The sequence below is a fragment of the Phaenicophaeus curvirostris genome, chromosome 5, assembly GCF_032191515.1.
Source record: "Phaenicophaeus curvirostris isolate KB17595 chromosome 5, BPBGC_Pcur_1.0, whole genome shotgun sequence".
Taxonomy (NCBI): Eukaryota; Metazoa; Chordata; class Aves; order Cuculiformes; family Cuculidae; genus Phaenicophaeus; species Phaenicophaeus curvirostris.
Window position 1 is genome coordinate 15,672,456 of NC_091396.1, and position 16,029 is coordinate 15,688,484.

Consider the following 16,029-nt stretch of genomic DNA (forward strand, 5'->3'; position numbering starts at 1 on the left):
CTGTCTTTCATTAAATAATTCACTACACACCAACATTCACTATATGGGTGAAAACTGACTGTAGAAATAAGTGAATGCAGGAACAGAGTTTTACAGTGAAACAGCTATTTTTTTTAAACTTCATTATGTCTGTCATAATTAAAAAAGCGTCCTGCTAGATAATTCCACTGAAGACTCAGCTCATTTTCTTTCAATATAATTTTGCACTTGATAGGAGAACACTACATACCTCTTGCACAAGACGATTTATTTTCAGTTGTTTTTCTTTCTCCAACATTCCTTCTTTCTCTTTAGCAAGTTTTTGCTCAAACTCCATTTCCTTTTTATTCTTCCTCAGTTCACACAGACTGTCACTTTTTGACTTCTTTCGTTCTTTCCCTTTCTGGGAAGTTTTGGTGATTTCATTTTGTTTTGGTTTTGTTTTATTTTTTTAAGTTAAACAGATTTTTAGATTAGCTAAAACATTGCAAACTTCAAGCCCAGTACGTGAGCACCTGCCTTGAAAATTTAATTATAGCCTGTGTAAGTATGGGGATTGTCTTTTAAAAGAAAATCTAAAGTGCATTTCCCCAGCAATTTGCAGGAAATTCAACCTTATTTGGAGGCCTGTGCACATCAACATAAGTTGGACAAGATCAGACAGTTCAACTTTATTTTCTCCTCCTCTGCAGTTACAATATTAGGGCACACAGGCCCACTAGAACACTTCAAAAATTCAGTTTGGTTAGGTCTTGATTCACCATCTCACTGTTTTAGCATTTTAGTATAAAAATAAGACTGACTGCTTTCAGGTGACAGATGCTCATGTACGAGTAGATGTGAACATTCTATGCACAGAATAGCTTCATGCACATGTCCTACAACCAGCATTGCATGCCTTAATGTAACCGAAATAAGCCATTACAAAGGAAAGGCTTAGATCAGTGCATGAACTTAATTGCTCCCAGTAAAGAACACTGTATCATGAAGGCCAAGTAGTTCCTACAAGCACTGGACAAAATCAACTCACTAGTGAACTAATACAACATAAAGCAATTCTAGTTTTACATGTACAGTGCAACCAAAGGGGAAAACTATACAGTCTTTTTGGGGGCCTCCATTCCTGCTGTCTTCAAAATACATTCTGCTCCTTATTTCTACTTTAAGGACGTTAGATTTCTGCTACCCTCTTCCATATGTACTGGCAGAGCCTAGTTCATATTAAAGGGAGAATATGAGCTTTCCAATTATGACAATGTGAAAAGGAGGAGCAGCTGGCTGCTTATTGTGAGTAACTGCCAGTGCCCAGGGAGGCCACACTTAGGCTTTGATTTTGCTATGCTCATTATCATCAGCTGACTTTTCATGGGGGTTTTGGGAATTCAAAGCATGAACATGCTTCACCTTAAGTAGCATTATTTGACTTCCTTCCACTTTTCACATGTAATACCAATAATAAACCCTTGGAAAACACATTTGCACTGGCAGCTACAAAAGCCAGTTCTCCCTGCCAAGCACTGAATTGGAACTTTGTTCTAGCATAAACACCATTATGTTGGCATGTCTTATTCAGGGCTATTTAGCTTGTACTTTAATAACAGTTGCTGGTTTTATCTTATTCTCTAGTAAATTAGAAAATACATTTAGTACTGTCTACTAAATGTAACATCTGGCAGGTCAATCTGCTAGGTATCAACATCTGAAAAATTACTGACTTTAAAGTCACACGAAGCAGTACACATGACAAAATGTTCCAGAATATCAACTTATATCAATGTCAGCTGCATTCACAGCATTCAGATGCAACAGGATGAGTCATCCTTTCCATCCATTTTCCCCATGGATTCAGTTTACTTCAATTAGAGACAGTTTTAGTACAGAGTGAAATTTTGTTTTTAGAATAAAATGAAAGAATCAATTAGCAGTTTGGATTATGAAGAAAATTCATCACTTCGATTTAAAAATATTTCTAAAACCAAAAGATTAAAACCACATCTTTTCAAGCTTCTATTCCACACTGCAATAGAGTTCAACAGGAACTAGGTAAGATCTTCCATTACTATATGAAAAGATATTTGGATGCTCTGCAAACTACAATATAGAATACCTATTTGTGTGAAGGGATTGAGTTTTCATAAGAGTTTTTCAACAGAAATCCCAGGTACTGGACTTCACACAAGTTACAGATCCATGATGATTTATAGTCACTAGCAGTACAAAACTATCAGTGTATCATCTTTTCCTGAAGGAGAACAAGCATTTCCTGTCCACACAGAAGTAATAGTCCCAAATGGTGACACAAATACCTCAACTGTGAGACATAATCTTGACTTCAGAAACCTTGAGTTCTCAGAACACAGACATACAAACTCTTCTTTTCGTTTCTACCCCACACACCAAAACACATAACACAACCACAAACCCTGTAATACAGCTAAGATACATTGAAAGAAATAAATCAATATCTTATTCCTGCTGTTGTTTTATTTGAAACTAATAACCTGAAATTGCGATACCCTAGCAGCAGCTCTACAGATAACAGAAGTATTCTAGTGAGGTCAAAGATTTTCAGGTGTTTTTGCTCATTCTGTATCATGCACATGTCTAAAATGCCTTTGGCATTCCTCTTACTTGAAGATTTGCAGAGGTCTAACTTGGAACTGCATACTTGGTTCTCATTGAATTTTTGTGCCTATACTTTTTATTAATACATTTTTCTGAAGACTTTCGGAGAACATAAAGACATGCACTTCCCACCTGCACTGAACAACTTCTGCAAAGTATTGACATACAATTCCCACTGCAGGTGGCAGAACTTGAAAAGTCCAAAGACTTCAGAAGGACAAACTCTCAGGCAGATGCATCCCAAACGCATCTTAGTTTGTGCACGCATTACAAGAAGCATACAACTTTAAAGAATGTCTAGTAATAACAGAGAAGAAAAAAGAGAATCAAAATTCAAATGCACAGCAAACAAATTTACATATCAAACTTGTACCTTGCGGATTGTGGGAAATTTTCCATCATACCGATAAAACCATCCAAAAGCTACAAAAGGTAAATAAAAAGTTGCTTTTTGAAGAAAAGTGAAGGACTAGTTCAGATTCGGATTAATCCAAGCTGATATGTTTAACTGATGAAAATTTATTTGAAGACACAACATCAAAGGTTCGGTATTACATGACAAATTCGCAGATGACTTCTTGATCAATTGTGCTAGTACATTTAGTTATAAATGACCTTATTTTACTGATAGCCATTTTATGTCAAACAAAGCAAATGGAACAAGTAACATTCATACAGAACCATACAGCCATGTGTATTGCTAAGATTTCTACAGTCATAGTCCTACTTGGCACTAGTTCTAACAAGGCTTCTTAAAATGAAATAGATACTCAAACTCATTCAAGCTTGTGACAGAACACTGACTTTTGAGGGGACAGAGAAGAAAAGCTCCATTTCCTAGGATAAAGTATTTCAAATCAAGCACATAAATAGTAAAAAAAAAATACTGCTAAGTAAAAACATACAAAATAATCCAAACCCATAATTTTAAATAAGAAATGCTGATATTGCACACAGCTCTCAATATAATCCACTTTTCTGTAGGATTGGTAGATTTCTTATTTGTATCAACGTATCTTTAGAAAGCAATGACAGCAACAGTGTCATAACCTGTCATCATTTACCAAAGGACCACACATATTGCCCTAGCAAAACCAAATGACCACATCAGTGTCAAGACTGACTGTCAGGAGGAAATGAAGTTCAAGAAGAATTTGAATCAGGATAGGAAGTTAAGGCTGAGCAGCAAACCTGTGTGTCCTGCTTCATGATCACTTCATCCATGCCATCTGTTTCAAGTTGGTCATGTGCAACTCCCTTTAAATCTACTAGAGAAACAAAGGATGAAAGGAATGAGGAGGTAGAAATGACAGTCTAATGGAGGTTCCCATGAAATTAAAGCGATCAGCAATGTGTGATTAGAAGTCTCCATGAAGCAAAAAGAAGTTAGCAACAGGACATTTATCCACATAATTAAAAAAAAATGAAACCACTAAGTCCTGCTCAAATCAAATGAATTTCCAACCTCTTCCAACCCTGAAGACCAGTTCGGATCTGCATATGGCCAATTAGTCTACTCTGCTATGAAGGGAAGCCTGCAGAGGTAGGTGGCTTTTCCTGTAATTAAACATCAGCTGTTCTGAGATATCCAACTTCAAAAAGAAATAGCAGCCTTCTACTGAGCTGTCACTGGGGTAAATGCTATAGAGAGAAAACACTGTCCTGAAGAATCAGAAAACTAAATGGATAAAAGATAGTTATAGAAGAAACATCTCCTCATCTCAGTTTCTCATCCATAAAAAGATAAACGACTTCCTCAAAGTCACACAAAGAATAATATAACCAGGTTTGGAACCAACCCAAATCTCCTTTAACTTTTGCAACAAACCATTTCCACTTTTTCCTTTGTTTGATTTTAGTACACTCTTCACATACTATTTGTATTCACTTACGCTTCAGGGCAGTTCATGGAAAAGTTGCAGTGCACAAACAGTACCTCCTGAGTCTCTTGACTAATTCTGAAGCAGACTGCCCAGTGATACCAAATCTGTTTTCAGGCTGTGCTGATCACATACTGTTTATGAAAGATTTGCAGCCATGGATGAAAAGAGGAGAAAGACAGGAGAAAAGAGGACAAGGAGGAAAGAGAGAGATTCAGTAAGGAAAACAATAATAGGAGGGGAATAGGAAAAATGAAATGTAAGGAAAAGATACTACGAAATCTACATGTAATCCACATTTGAAAAAGCAGGATTTGCATTTTTTTATGACATTGAATATGTTTTTTACTCAAGTTGATTACTCCTCCTCATGGAAGAGAAGCAAGGGAGCTTCAGGACATTCCTACAAACCCCAGAAAACTGCCCAAGCAAGAGAGGACCAAGGTCCTGCTGAAGAGATGAGGGAAAAGATCTTTAGATTTTTCTGAAAACTAAACATTGAATTAGTTTCCTCCAGGCCAAAAGCAAGGATCCCATACTTATCTTTTTTTTTTTAGTTAGAAGCAAGCAGGCAAAAGAATTCAAAACTATAACCTCCACCTACCATAATACACTGATTTAGAATAAAGGAGAAGAAAAAAAGGTAACAATAGGAATAGTACAACATGCATTCACTCACTCCAAATAAGACTAAGTCTAGCACTAGTCTTCTACCTTCACACACTTGACCTCCGAAGATCTCCTCTCAAATATAAAAATGTTAAACTATGTGCCAACATGATTAATACAGTAAGCAGAAAATAATTCCAAATGAAAGAACAAACACTTGTCTCCTCTTCTTTAAACCTTCCTTTTGAAAAGTAATAAAACCCAGTAACAGAACACCCATAAAACTTAAAATACTCCTTATTACTATAAATAATATTTCCTCCACTGAGATGAAAGCACTCATACGTATACAACTTAATATCTGAATATCACCTCATCCACACAGTCATAAAAACATAATAGCATATCATACAGCAGCATCACTTCCATTTTGGGCACACAGTGGAAATCAGCACAAGCCTACTGAGGCAAGAACTGCTCTGTGAAAAGAGTGGCAGGCAACATACTGAACAGAAACAACATAGAAAGCAATGCACCGAAACTTCAAGCTGGAGAGGTTGACACTTCAGATTTCTTAGTAGCTTTGAGGTTTTTCTGTTTTCCTGCTGCTGCTGCTTGCTAAAAACCATGGCTGTTTCAGTGGATGTAGATTTGTGAGCTAGGAACTTATTCAATAAGAGCCATTAATCTATCATATACTTTCTGAAAAAAATGAAATCTTAGATACCTTGGCATGGAAACAGACTGGTGATATATTCCATATAGTTCAGTGATGTGACTGAAACAAATACTTTCCCTAGGAAGGAGACTGAAATCAATTACTTACTTTTGTGTTTGGAATGAGGGGCAGAATGCACTTCTGCAGTTACAGTTTTTAGAGATTTGGGAGGTTCTTTAGGACCCCAGTCTTCTTCCCATTCCTTTTTAAATTTCTCTTCCTCTGCTTTTATCCTATAGAAAAAAAAAATATACTCAGCATTCCTAGCTGCAAACAGTAGCATCAATATAAGCTCATTACATTACCAGGTTGCCCAGGGAAGTTGTGGCTGCCCCATCCCTGAAGGTGTTCAAGGCTGGGTTGGATGGGGCCTTGGGTAATCTGATTAAATGGGATGTCCCTGTCCATGGCAGGGGGGTTGGAACTCTATGATCTTTAAGGTCCCTTCCAACCATGACTATTCTATGATTCTAATACCACAATTTGTTATCACCATAACCCTCATGTTTTGCAGGTGTCAGTTTTCAGATCTGTTTCCTATTCCGTAACTGTGCTGTACCTACTCATATGCATTGGACCCCACATTTAGCTAAAAGGGAAATACTACACAATTTCACTTGAAAGAATATGTAGAATGTTTTCAGCCGTATCTAATATATAAAGCCTCCTTTTTCAGGCAGCACATAGGCTTCATAAGGTTTTTACTTACTGCTCTATTTCTCTACGATATCTCTCCTCTTCCTCTGCAGCCTTCTGGGAAATCTCCAGTTTTCTTCTATAATAAAAGGAATTAGGACGCCATGATAAAAATAGTATTTCATGAGTTAGAACTTCTAAAAAGTGTGTCAGCATATAGTTAGTAAAAGATATAGAAAACAAATGCATATGAATTCAGGAAAAAAACACTCCTTTTAAAAAGTCATCTTTATAGAGGATATCAGAGGTTCAATATTCTCTTGTAGGTACTCCGAGGATATTCATGCTCATCTGGATAATAACAGCTTATCATCTATTTAACTCTGCAGTCACTATCTCCTTCTGAGATGGTTTCATAGTGTGTTATCCTAAGAGTATAAAATTTTAACTGTCCTGCTAAAAATAAAGGATGAGGGAATGGCAACAAGAAAATAACTAATAATACTGAACCATAGGGGTATGACAGTTGGAGAACAAAGTGACCCTTCTACTCAAAATACATTTGAATGATATCAGCTTTGAAAACTCAGAACATCCAGAGCACCAAAGTATGAATAGAGACTCTGCAACAGAAAAATTAAGTTAATCTAAGTTGGGAATCTTCTCACATTTGCCTTTTTCTTCCATACCCTTTCCAAATCCAAGCTAATTTTTTCAGACTGTCCTATACAAAGTCCTTACAATCTCTCTTTCTCTTGCTGCTCTTTGATGATTTTGTTAGTCTCCAATGCAAGTCGCTTCTGATGCATTAACTCCTGGCGTTCTTGCTCACGGAGACGTGCTTCTCTCTGCCTTTCTTCTTCAGTCATGAACAGCTCCTTTCCCTGCAATCAGAACCACCACCCAAACCAGTTGTGTAAAGGTCTCATGAATGTAGTTCTAGCAAATAATTCAAAACCAATTATGTACTCATACACTCATCATTTCCTTACATCCCTTTTTCTGAGAAACACTTTCTGAAAGACCCTGAAATATCCGACCACTTCATTACAAAGAGCTACTCCACTTCCAGTCTCAAAGTAATGATGTGCTGAACACTTCACAAGATGCATGCAATTACTAAACTCAGCAACAACAGCGTAGGGGCCACACCAAATACACGCTCAGTGTGTTAGCCAGAAAAAAAGCTCCACGTTATACTTTCTTGAAATCTAACTGAGCTATGCAATGCTAGAGAGCAGCACATTGAATGAATCTCAACGTGGAAGAAACAACACAGTTTCTGTGCTTTACTGCTCTTGTTCCTGGCTGCTGTAGAAACATAATGTCATTCAGGGAATCCAGATACAGGGGGAACCTACATTGCCAGAAAGGTGATCTAGTTGATGAGTTTCAGTTGGTTTTGTTACTGTTTCACTTGCTTTACAGTTAAGATACCAGCAGTATTTTCTGTTGAAGAAAGGTATTTCCATGATGCTCTTTGTGGAACACTTTAATGAAAATTTAGATAAATGTCATCAATCAAATTTAAATCCCATGTTAACTAGGAAGACAGATTTTTTCATGTCTCTAAGGCTCAAAAGTAGGCAGCTTGAACAAAAACAGGCAGTGAACAATGCCTTCGCCCCAGACTTTGTTAACGAAGAAAAAGGAGTACAAAAGCTGTTTACTTTTGTAATCTCTTCCTCATTATTGAGGAAAGGAGAGATATGCAAGGTGAAGCAGGGTGGAGCAGAAGAGTTCCGTTACAACAATTCACCATTTTAAGGATGCAACTACAGCAGCATATGCCAGAGTAGATACCACCCTTTCTAGGAGATGGTAACGTATCTGGGAAATGAACCTAAGCCCTTAAGGATGTTGAGTTCCTAGAGCTTAATCAACTAGTTAAGAGCATTTGTTTAAACAATGTCTACAATGCCTTTTGGCAATTACATCTTTTGTTACTATAAGATCAGTTTAATTAAACAATGAATGCCTTCATATAGCTACACGTTATAAATGAACCCTTAGGAATCTGCTTAAATTATTTACTAAATCTTGTTTTCCCTATTTAATTCAGTTGCAAAGCAATTAAAAAAAATACCTTCTTATATCCTTTTGTATATAACTACATATTTTACTGTAAGAAGGACTAAAGTAGCAAAAAACATTTATTGAAAGTCACACTGAAGTCAGTGGGAAGATTTAACCAACTTCAGCTGGCTTTCAATTATGACCCAAAGGTATACAGTTCTGTGCAGGATGAAAAATTAATCAAATCCAATCCAATTCATACTTCATGTTCCAGCAGAAGCAGTTCTCTGTTAGAACAGAAGCTCTCAAACATAAGAAAATATTAGAATAAAGTTAATTTCCATTTCTTGTCAAGGGAATGGTCTTGCACCAGCCCACAGTCATGAAATTGTTTTATTTGAGAATACTGTAGATAGATATCAATGAAATAATCAAAAGCCGCTCAACATTGCCCTGATTTTACAGAATTCAGTGGTACAGACGTTACAAAAAAACCCCACAGCTTTACTTCTTATTTATTTATTTTTACCATTTATTTGCCCACATAATAATTATCACAAATCTTCTGCTTTTATAAATACAGTACTTACAGCACCTGCTACCACAGTGATAGTCAAAGTACGACTACTTTTGAGCACTCGGACTGCCTGCAAATTAAAACAGAACAAAAATCAGTCTGAATTAAGCAATAAAAGGCCTGTATATATAGGAAGAATGATGCTGGTTGTCAATGCTGTATTTTTCAGAAGATGCACACGAACTAAAATGGTGGTAGATATTAAAACCTCAATATTCCTATGTTCAATACACAACATCTTTGGTTAAGTAGCCCGGTATATAAACAGAATTTTCGCAGCCAGAGAAATCAGACAGATGCTTAATAAGCTGACAACTACAAATTAAAGGAATTTGGAAAACTTGATCTTACCTCTTTATGATCCACATTAGAAAAGTCCACTCCATTTACCTCAACAATTTGATCACCCACCTAAAGGAGTTAATCCAAATTTTAGTAGATGTGCTAAGTTAGTAAATATATTAAATGAAAACAGAAAGATATATACTCCTTAATATTCCTAATGCAATAATCATAGATACTGCCAGAGTACAAGGAGAACAGATTGGAACGGGCCAGGTTTGCACATCCTCCTATAATAGCATTTCCTATTGCCCCTGTTTGAGACTGAATACTGAGCTTGATGGACTATTAGTCTGACCCAGGAGGGAACACTCGCAGTCTTAAAATTTAGGAAATTTAAATACAAAGTATTTCTTCCTCATCATTACTAGTTGTGGGGGTTTTACTTCACAGTGATTCAGAATCTTTGAAGTAGTAAATAATAAACAAGATTTTGTTGTGGTACCTAACTTGGAAGGTGGCATACTTACCTCTAAGCCCACCTCTGCTGAAAGAGAACCCGGCTTAACATTGCTGATAAAAATGCCTGGTTTTTGTGTCGGGCCACTGGAAATACTGGTGTAATATACAAAAAAAACATTTGTAAGATAATATTAATAGAATAATACAGTATAATACAGTGAGAAGTCTTAGTAGTTTTCTCATAATTTGTTTCAAATTAAAAATATTTCCATCATATTACCCTATTCTGAAACAAACACTGGCATTTGCCAGTACACACACAATGGTTTATTGGCCTTCTTTTCTATCTTTTACAGCACAAAACTGTAATTTAAGAAAAAGTTAGAAGAAAAAATACTTGAGCTTCTGGATTTTTTCCTTTTATGTTGAAATTAACATAGTATACTGACCTACAATGTCTAAGGGACTGGGACACTAATGATATTTAAAAGCACATATCTAACACAATGAAGAATTAGTAATTGCTTTAGGTTTACTCACTAAACGGTGGTATACTATATGGTATAATACAATGTATATGGTATAATATATATATATGGTGTATATATATACGTATATATGGTATAATACAGGGGCCAAGGTCTAGCCTAGAAACTTTAAGCTGCCATCCCAGCTGGGCTCAAACAGTAATGATTTTTGTAGATAACATATGCAGCAGCTGATGTTGAACTGCCTCTCCAGTTTTGTAAATAATTTCTTTAAAATCTTTAGATCTTCCAGATAATATGAAAGAAAACTTAGGCTTTAGTAAATACTCTGCACAGTTCAATCTTGATAACTTCAACTACGTCTCCCTAAATCTAAAAGTAATCCTACAAAATCCCATCTACCTCAAAAGCTCCATAAATAGCTGCAAGCACAGGAGTCTGAGAAGCATCTTTTCATAACTCTAAAAGCCTTGCAAATTCAACATTACTTTTAGGAACTGGAACACACTACATCACAGAGCAACATTTGAAAGTATTTTAAAATGTAAAAGCCTTTAAAAGATCCAATTCCACTATTACTTGTATCATGCTGGTTGGACTCGATGATCCAGTGGGTCTCTTCCAACCTGGTTATTCTATGGTTCTACGTCTCTTCAAGCCTGCTACTCTTATTTTTAAATGTAAAAGTTTTTTGTTTTTTTTTTTGTTTTAATTCAGAACTTTTAACTTGTATTTATGCTTTACCTATGCTTTGTCTGTTCACTTGCCTTCCTAATCCAGTGCGGATCTGCATTTTGGTGATATTGTATTAAGGAATGATGGAAATAACTGCCTTGGATGTCTCAATGAACCAGTCACATTAAATAAGAAATGTATACCCACCTGCATCCCATGCCCTTTGTACCAATCAAACTAATGAAGACTTTCTTCTCTTTATTGTCTCTCCCTCCAGATGAAGCAAGACCAGCAACACTGCCCTTTCCTTCCTGTAAGGGGATAAAAAACATCCTGAAGACATCACTCTGTTGCACTCATATCAAGACTACTACACAACTTCACGAACCCAGGATCAAACCCTGCCAAAATCAAGACAGGATTCCTCCTAGGTCCTACTCGAGATGAATATGAAGCCCAGTCATTTCAGTGCAGCTGCATGGCTGAAGTGAAAGAATGAGCTTATCTTTCCATTTGGAGAAGATTGTTTAAATAGTCAAACTTTGTCTTCAGAAAAAGAGCGAAGGAAAATTAAAAGGTAAGTGATATGGCAAAACAATAATTTTGAATGCTTCCTGACAAAAGAGCTGGAAAAATACATGATAGTGCTGACTGAAAGCTAAAGAACAGTAATCGTGGTTTCTTTTTTCACTGCTGCAACCCACAGAAGTCACTTGCATTTTTATCTATCATTCCTTCACTGATATAGCCAAGAGAGGCCAAATAATCTGTTCAAGATTTATACAATAGAACTATAGCCTGGTAAGTTAATAAGCTCAAGCAAAACAAAGTACCAATTAACGAGTAAAAGATATTTCATTTGTATCCTGCCCATTCCTTACCTAATGATCCTAGAACCATTTACTATCAGGAAAGAAGTTTCTCTCAGACTACTTGTAACAAGATATTGCATCATAGAAATACACACAATAACCTCTGTGATAAGGTCAGAGAATAAAGTGTTTCAGAACCACTAGAGATTTCCCAGAAGGCATCTTAATATATTGATGTCTTACCCCAGATTCAGACACAAATTGGTCCACATATTGCCATTTAAGTGGTTCATCTGCTGAACTGCAAAGAAAAAATAATTTAGATTAATGGGGATAAATAAATGTGAATTTACTCAAGCAGATACTTTGGAATGTGACCTGCTATTCTGCATCCCCAATTTCCTTTGGATACTATTCACAACAACTGGTTTATTTTCCAGCAATTTAAACAGAACAAACAAGCATACAATTATTTAGATTAGTAAAGTTGGTCACACATAAAACTGAGAAAACCTCAAGTAAAACAATTCTGGGAGACTCTGAGAAAGGCTGTAAAATAATAATAATCTAACCAGCTTATATAAACGTCTATGAAGAGAAACACCTCCCATCATTAGCATTTTGCAAACATTCCACTTAAAGTTTCAACTTTTCATCAAAAACTGAGAAAGGACAATAATTTAAAGTTTTTCTAGGCTATGAAGCAATCCTCAAATGTTACGCACAGAATAGCGGTGGAGCTCTCTGTTAAGCTAGGTGTATTGTTAATGAAATTTCTAGGTAATATCCACTAATAATAGGGAATTAAAAATTGCTTTATCTCAGTAGGCAACTGGCATAAAAGTCAGATTCATCAAATAAGACATCTGCCCATTCATCACAAAGGATGTGACATTTTAATTGGCTATGGAGATGCCCAGTCACACATTTTCAGAAACAGATTCTTTGAATATTAAGGAGACTACATAAAATGCTTAATCTAATTTGTTTTCAAATTAAACATCATTACCTTTTAACAGGTATCATGCCAACATCTGGAAAAGAAAAATACTCTGTTAAGTAACACCTTCAACAGATCACCAGCAATCTACTAAAAGCAATTTTAGTGATATAATGATTTTTTTCAAGTTACTTACGTCTTACTTTTATGGACACTATTTTCTTTGTACGAATAAGGTTTATGACTTCTTCATGCGTGCACGATGAAATGGAATATCCATTTATGCGAACTATCTCATCTCCAACCTCAAAAATGAAAGGGAGAAGAAAAAATAAACTCTGAATTAACATTAAAAGGTACAATCATATGATCTGGCAATCATTATGATGTATGTGTTTGATTATGTCAACTCCTGAATATTTTTTGAATTTCAGGTAATGTCCAGATCAGATTCACCTTTACCTGTTTAAACTTAATTTAACATCAAAAGAACAAACTAACGGCCAAGTAACAATTTTATAAATAATATCTAGTCACTACACATCAGACTTGTACTCCACAGATTATCTTTAACACAAGTGTCTGTATTTCAATTCAAATAATTTTGGAGGTATTTTCTTCCTTTATATTCCAGCAGTTTAAGTTTGCTTTTACCATACTAGAGTAAAAGATAACCCTCACTGCCACTGTGTAGTACCTGCCTCCAAACAGTTCAATATTGTTCTGGACAAATCACAGAAAAATAGACCACAAAACTCCCAAGAAGAAATGAGAGCAGAAACAAAAAAACCAAAACAACTATCCTCCAGCATCTTTGTGTTAGTAGACTGTATGAAAAAGAAGTAATGTATCTGGAAACAAAAGACTGCAGAAACAAATCTATGCAGTGCATTCAATTTATCTCCAAGACTCACGGTCTGATCCAAAACCAAGCCAGCTTTACACAGAAACTACATATGCCCCGGTACATAAATTAATATAAAGACTTTTTTCTAGCACAGAGAACAATTCCTCTAAAGCAGAGTGGCTCAATGTAACCTGCTCTTTAGGAAACACCCCTATCACATGTTATCACCTGAACTGCAATTCATTGAGCATGCTTGCTGGCATAAGCCAAAGGCCATACTGGAGACCACACTAACATTTATCAGCAATCAAATGGCAGCACTCCAAGAATATTAACTGGCAGTGATCAATTTACTAGTGCAGAAAAGAGGGTGTCTTCAGCTGCTTCTGTAAAATTTCTAATACTATTTATCAGAATACACAAAAGAACTAATAGAACTAATGTTTATTTGGTGATAAAGCAACAGGACATAATTGGAAAGCTTTTATTTCAAAAGGTTACCCTTCCTCTAATATTAATCCAAATTTGATATCACACAACGATTAGAATAAAAACATCCCAGTTCCTATGAAGTCCACCTAATGATCCTCTCTGCTTGGTAAAGTGAGAAGAAATTAGCGATGGAGACATTGCCCACTTCATTTAAGGCTGTATCCTTATTAGCTGATCAAGTTAACACTGAAAAATTCCAGGCCCTGGCTAAAGCATAATAAGGAGAGACTTTTACGTGATGTGAAACACATGACATGGCTGTGGGAAAGCCAGTGCATACTCTCTGCCATCAGGCAATGCAAATGAATCCTCTGCACAGCAGGGTAGACAAATGATTACCAGGAAATGGCTTTATCAGCAAACCACCACCAATACCTTCTTACACCTCCGCACCTTGACCTCCACAAGAAGGCCAAATACTTTGGCTCTACTGCTGTCCAGTAGCATTTCTTATAAATTACAATGAATATTTATTATGTAAAACGTGTCAAAACATCACCCTGATAGCGGCAAGACTTAACATCAACAGAACAAGATTTTGTCTTTAGTTAGGGAAACTTTGTGTGCCTCCTCACAAATACATCTGCTTTCATGACAGCATTATCCCAAATTTACGACTTTCTAACACATTCCACTTAAAGACTCAAGTTTCAAGCTGTCAAATTTCATTTTAGGCTTAAATTTCCCATGCTGGCATTTGCATCAAGATGATTTCAAGTTTAAATAAACTTAAAGCAACTACTTCTGAACAATAAAACTTGGATGAAATGCATTGTCATGTTCATTAAAAAAAAATAAATCTTTACAAGTAATATGGTGAGTGGCTCTGTGCTTCCACTTTATTTTTGGAAAAGGTCCTTACACTACAAATTAAGAGCATATTTATTATAGTCTTAGTTTAGCCTTTATTGACTAAAAAGTTTAGTCAGGAAGAGGCAGGCTCATCATAAAATATTTGGCAAAAGCTAGGTAACATAAAGACTCTGGCTATACTAGCTCTGATATGGGGTAACTTCCCTTTCATCTACTTCCTTTGGGACTATCAGTGCACCAGGCTCTGGTGCCAAGATCAGCTGTGAACACATTTTCAGCTGTTGCTGCAGAAGATTAGAAGAGTTAGCTCTTCGAGAATGCAGGAGGCACAGGAGACTCACCAAGAGCAGGAAAAGATAAGAAGTTTCATTTAGCCCTAACCACTAAGGTCTTTGCGCAAAAAACACTACCTCCTTACAGAATTAAAGACTTCGTATTAATATTCACAACAATATTACAATAAATATTATAATCTTTAATGATTTTCTTAATACTGTGTGATCAATCGCCACCCTTGATAAGGCTGTGAACCTTTTGTGAACTTTTTAAAAAATGTAACTGTTCGGGTTTTTTTTCCTTTTAAGTCAAATATTTATCATTTCCCCCATGGAAACTTTTCAACTTTACAGACACCAGAGAGAGGGAAGGTCATACCACTAGCCTTAATGAAACTGAGGAAGTGATCTACAGTGGCCACACAGACTAAATCATACAGTGTATCCACTGTTTTCCCATCCCATAAGTTTGATGAGAGAACATGTGAAGATAAAAAAAAAAAAAAAAATCATAGTCTAGCTCCCTGAGGATAGTTTCCTCGTACCTTGTGACAGTTTTAGGGAAGAAATGGGTACAGCTGGAGACTCCTCCTCTGGCATTGCACATCTTGGCACCAAAAGCCTATATTTGCATCACCAGATTTACATGACATGAGGGAATAGAACTGGAACTAGGAATTCCTCAATATGGCCTGTATTACAAGAGACTGTCATATTAATGACAGTTGTCATATGTCATATTGTCATAATATGTCATATTAATGACAGTTGGAACGAGTCCAGAGAAGAGCAACAAAGCTGGTGAGGAGGCTGGAGAGCAGGTCTTACGAGGAACGGCTGAGAGAGCTGGGGTTGTTTAGCCTGGAGAAGAGGAGGCTGAGGGGAGACCTCATTGCTCTCTAC

The 16,029-nt window shown here is 36.2% G+C and overlaps 1 protein-coding gene across 5 annotated transcripts in view; it reads right to left on the minus strand.

Annotated features, from left to right (window-relative positions):
* USH1C (USH1 protein network component harmonin) overlaps positions 1 to 16,029 on the minus strand; it is a 49,618-nt gene that overhangs the window by 20,124 nt on the left and 13,465 nt on the right. For 3 of the 5 annotated variants that reach the window (XM_069857685.1, XM_069857681.1, XM_069857682.1), the window contains exons 5-15: positions 12,896 to 13,004; positions 12,769 to 12,793; positions 12,003 to 12,060; positions 11,155 to 11,258; positions 9,853 to 9,937; positions 9,392 to 9,451; positions 9,054 to 9,110; positions 7,189 to 7,331; positions 6,521 to 6,586; positions 5,920 to 6,044; positions 3,796 to 3,872 (exon numbers count right to left, since the gene is read on the minus strand). In XM_069857685.1, coding sequence (XP_069713786.1) covers positions 3,796 to 3,872; positions 5,920 to 6,044; positions 6,521 to 6,586; positions 7,189 to 7,331; positions 9,054 to 9,110; positions 9,392 to 9,451; positions 9,853 to 9,937; positions 11,155 to 11,258; positions 12,003 to 12,060; positions 12,769 to 12,793; positions 12,896 to 13,004 — 909 coding nt within the window. Of the gene's footprint in view, positions 1 to 229; positions 383 to 2,977; positions 3,028 to 3,795; positions 3,873 to 5,919; positions 6,045 to 6,520; positions 6,587 to 7,188; positions 7,332 to 9,053; positions 9,111 to 9,391; positions 9,452 to 9,852; positions 9,938 to 11,154; positions 11,259 to 12,002; positions 12,061 to 12,768; positions 12,794 to 12,895; positions 13,005 to 16,029 lie in introns of all 5 variants that reach the window. The other 2 variants (XM_069857686.1, XM_069857683.1) reach the window with 2 other exon arrangements.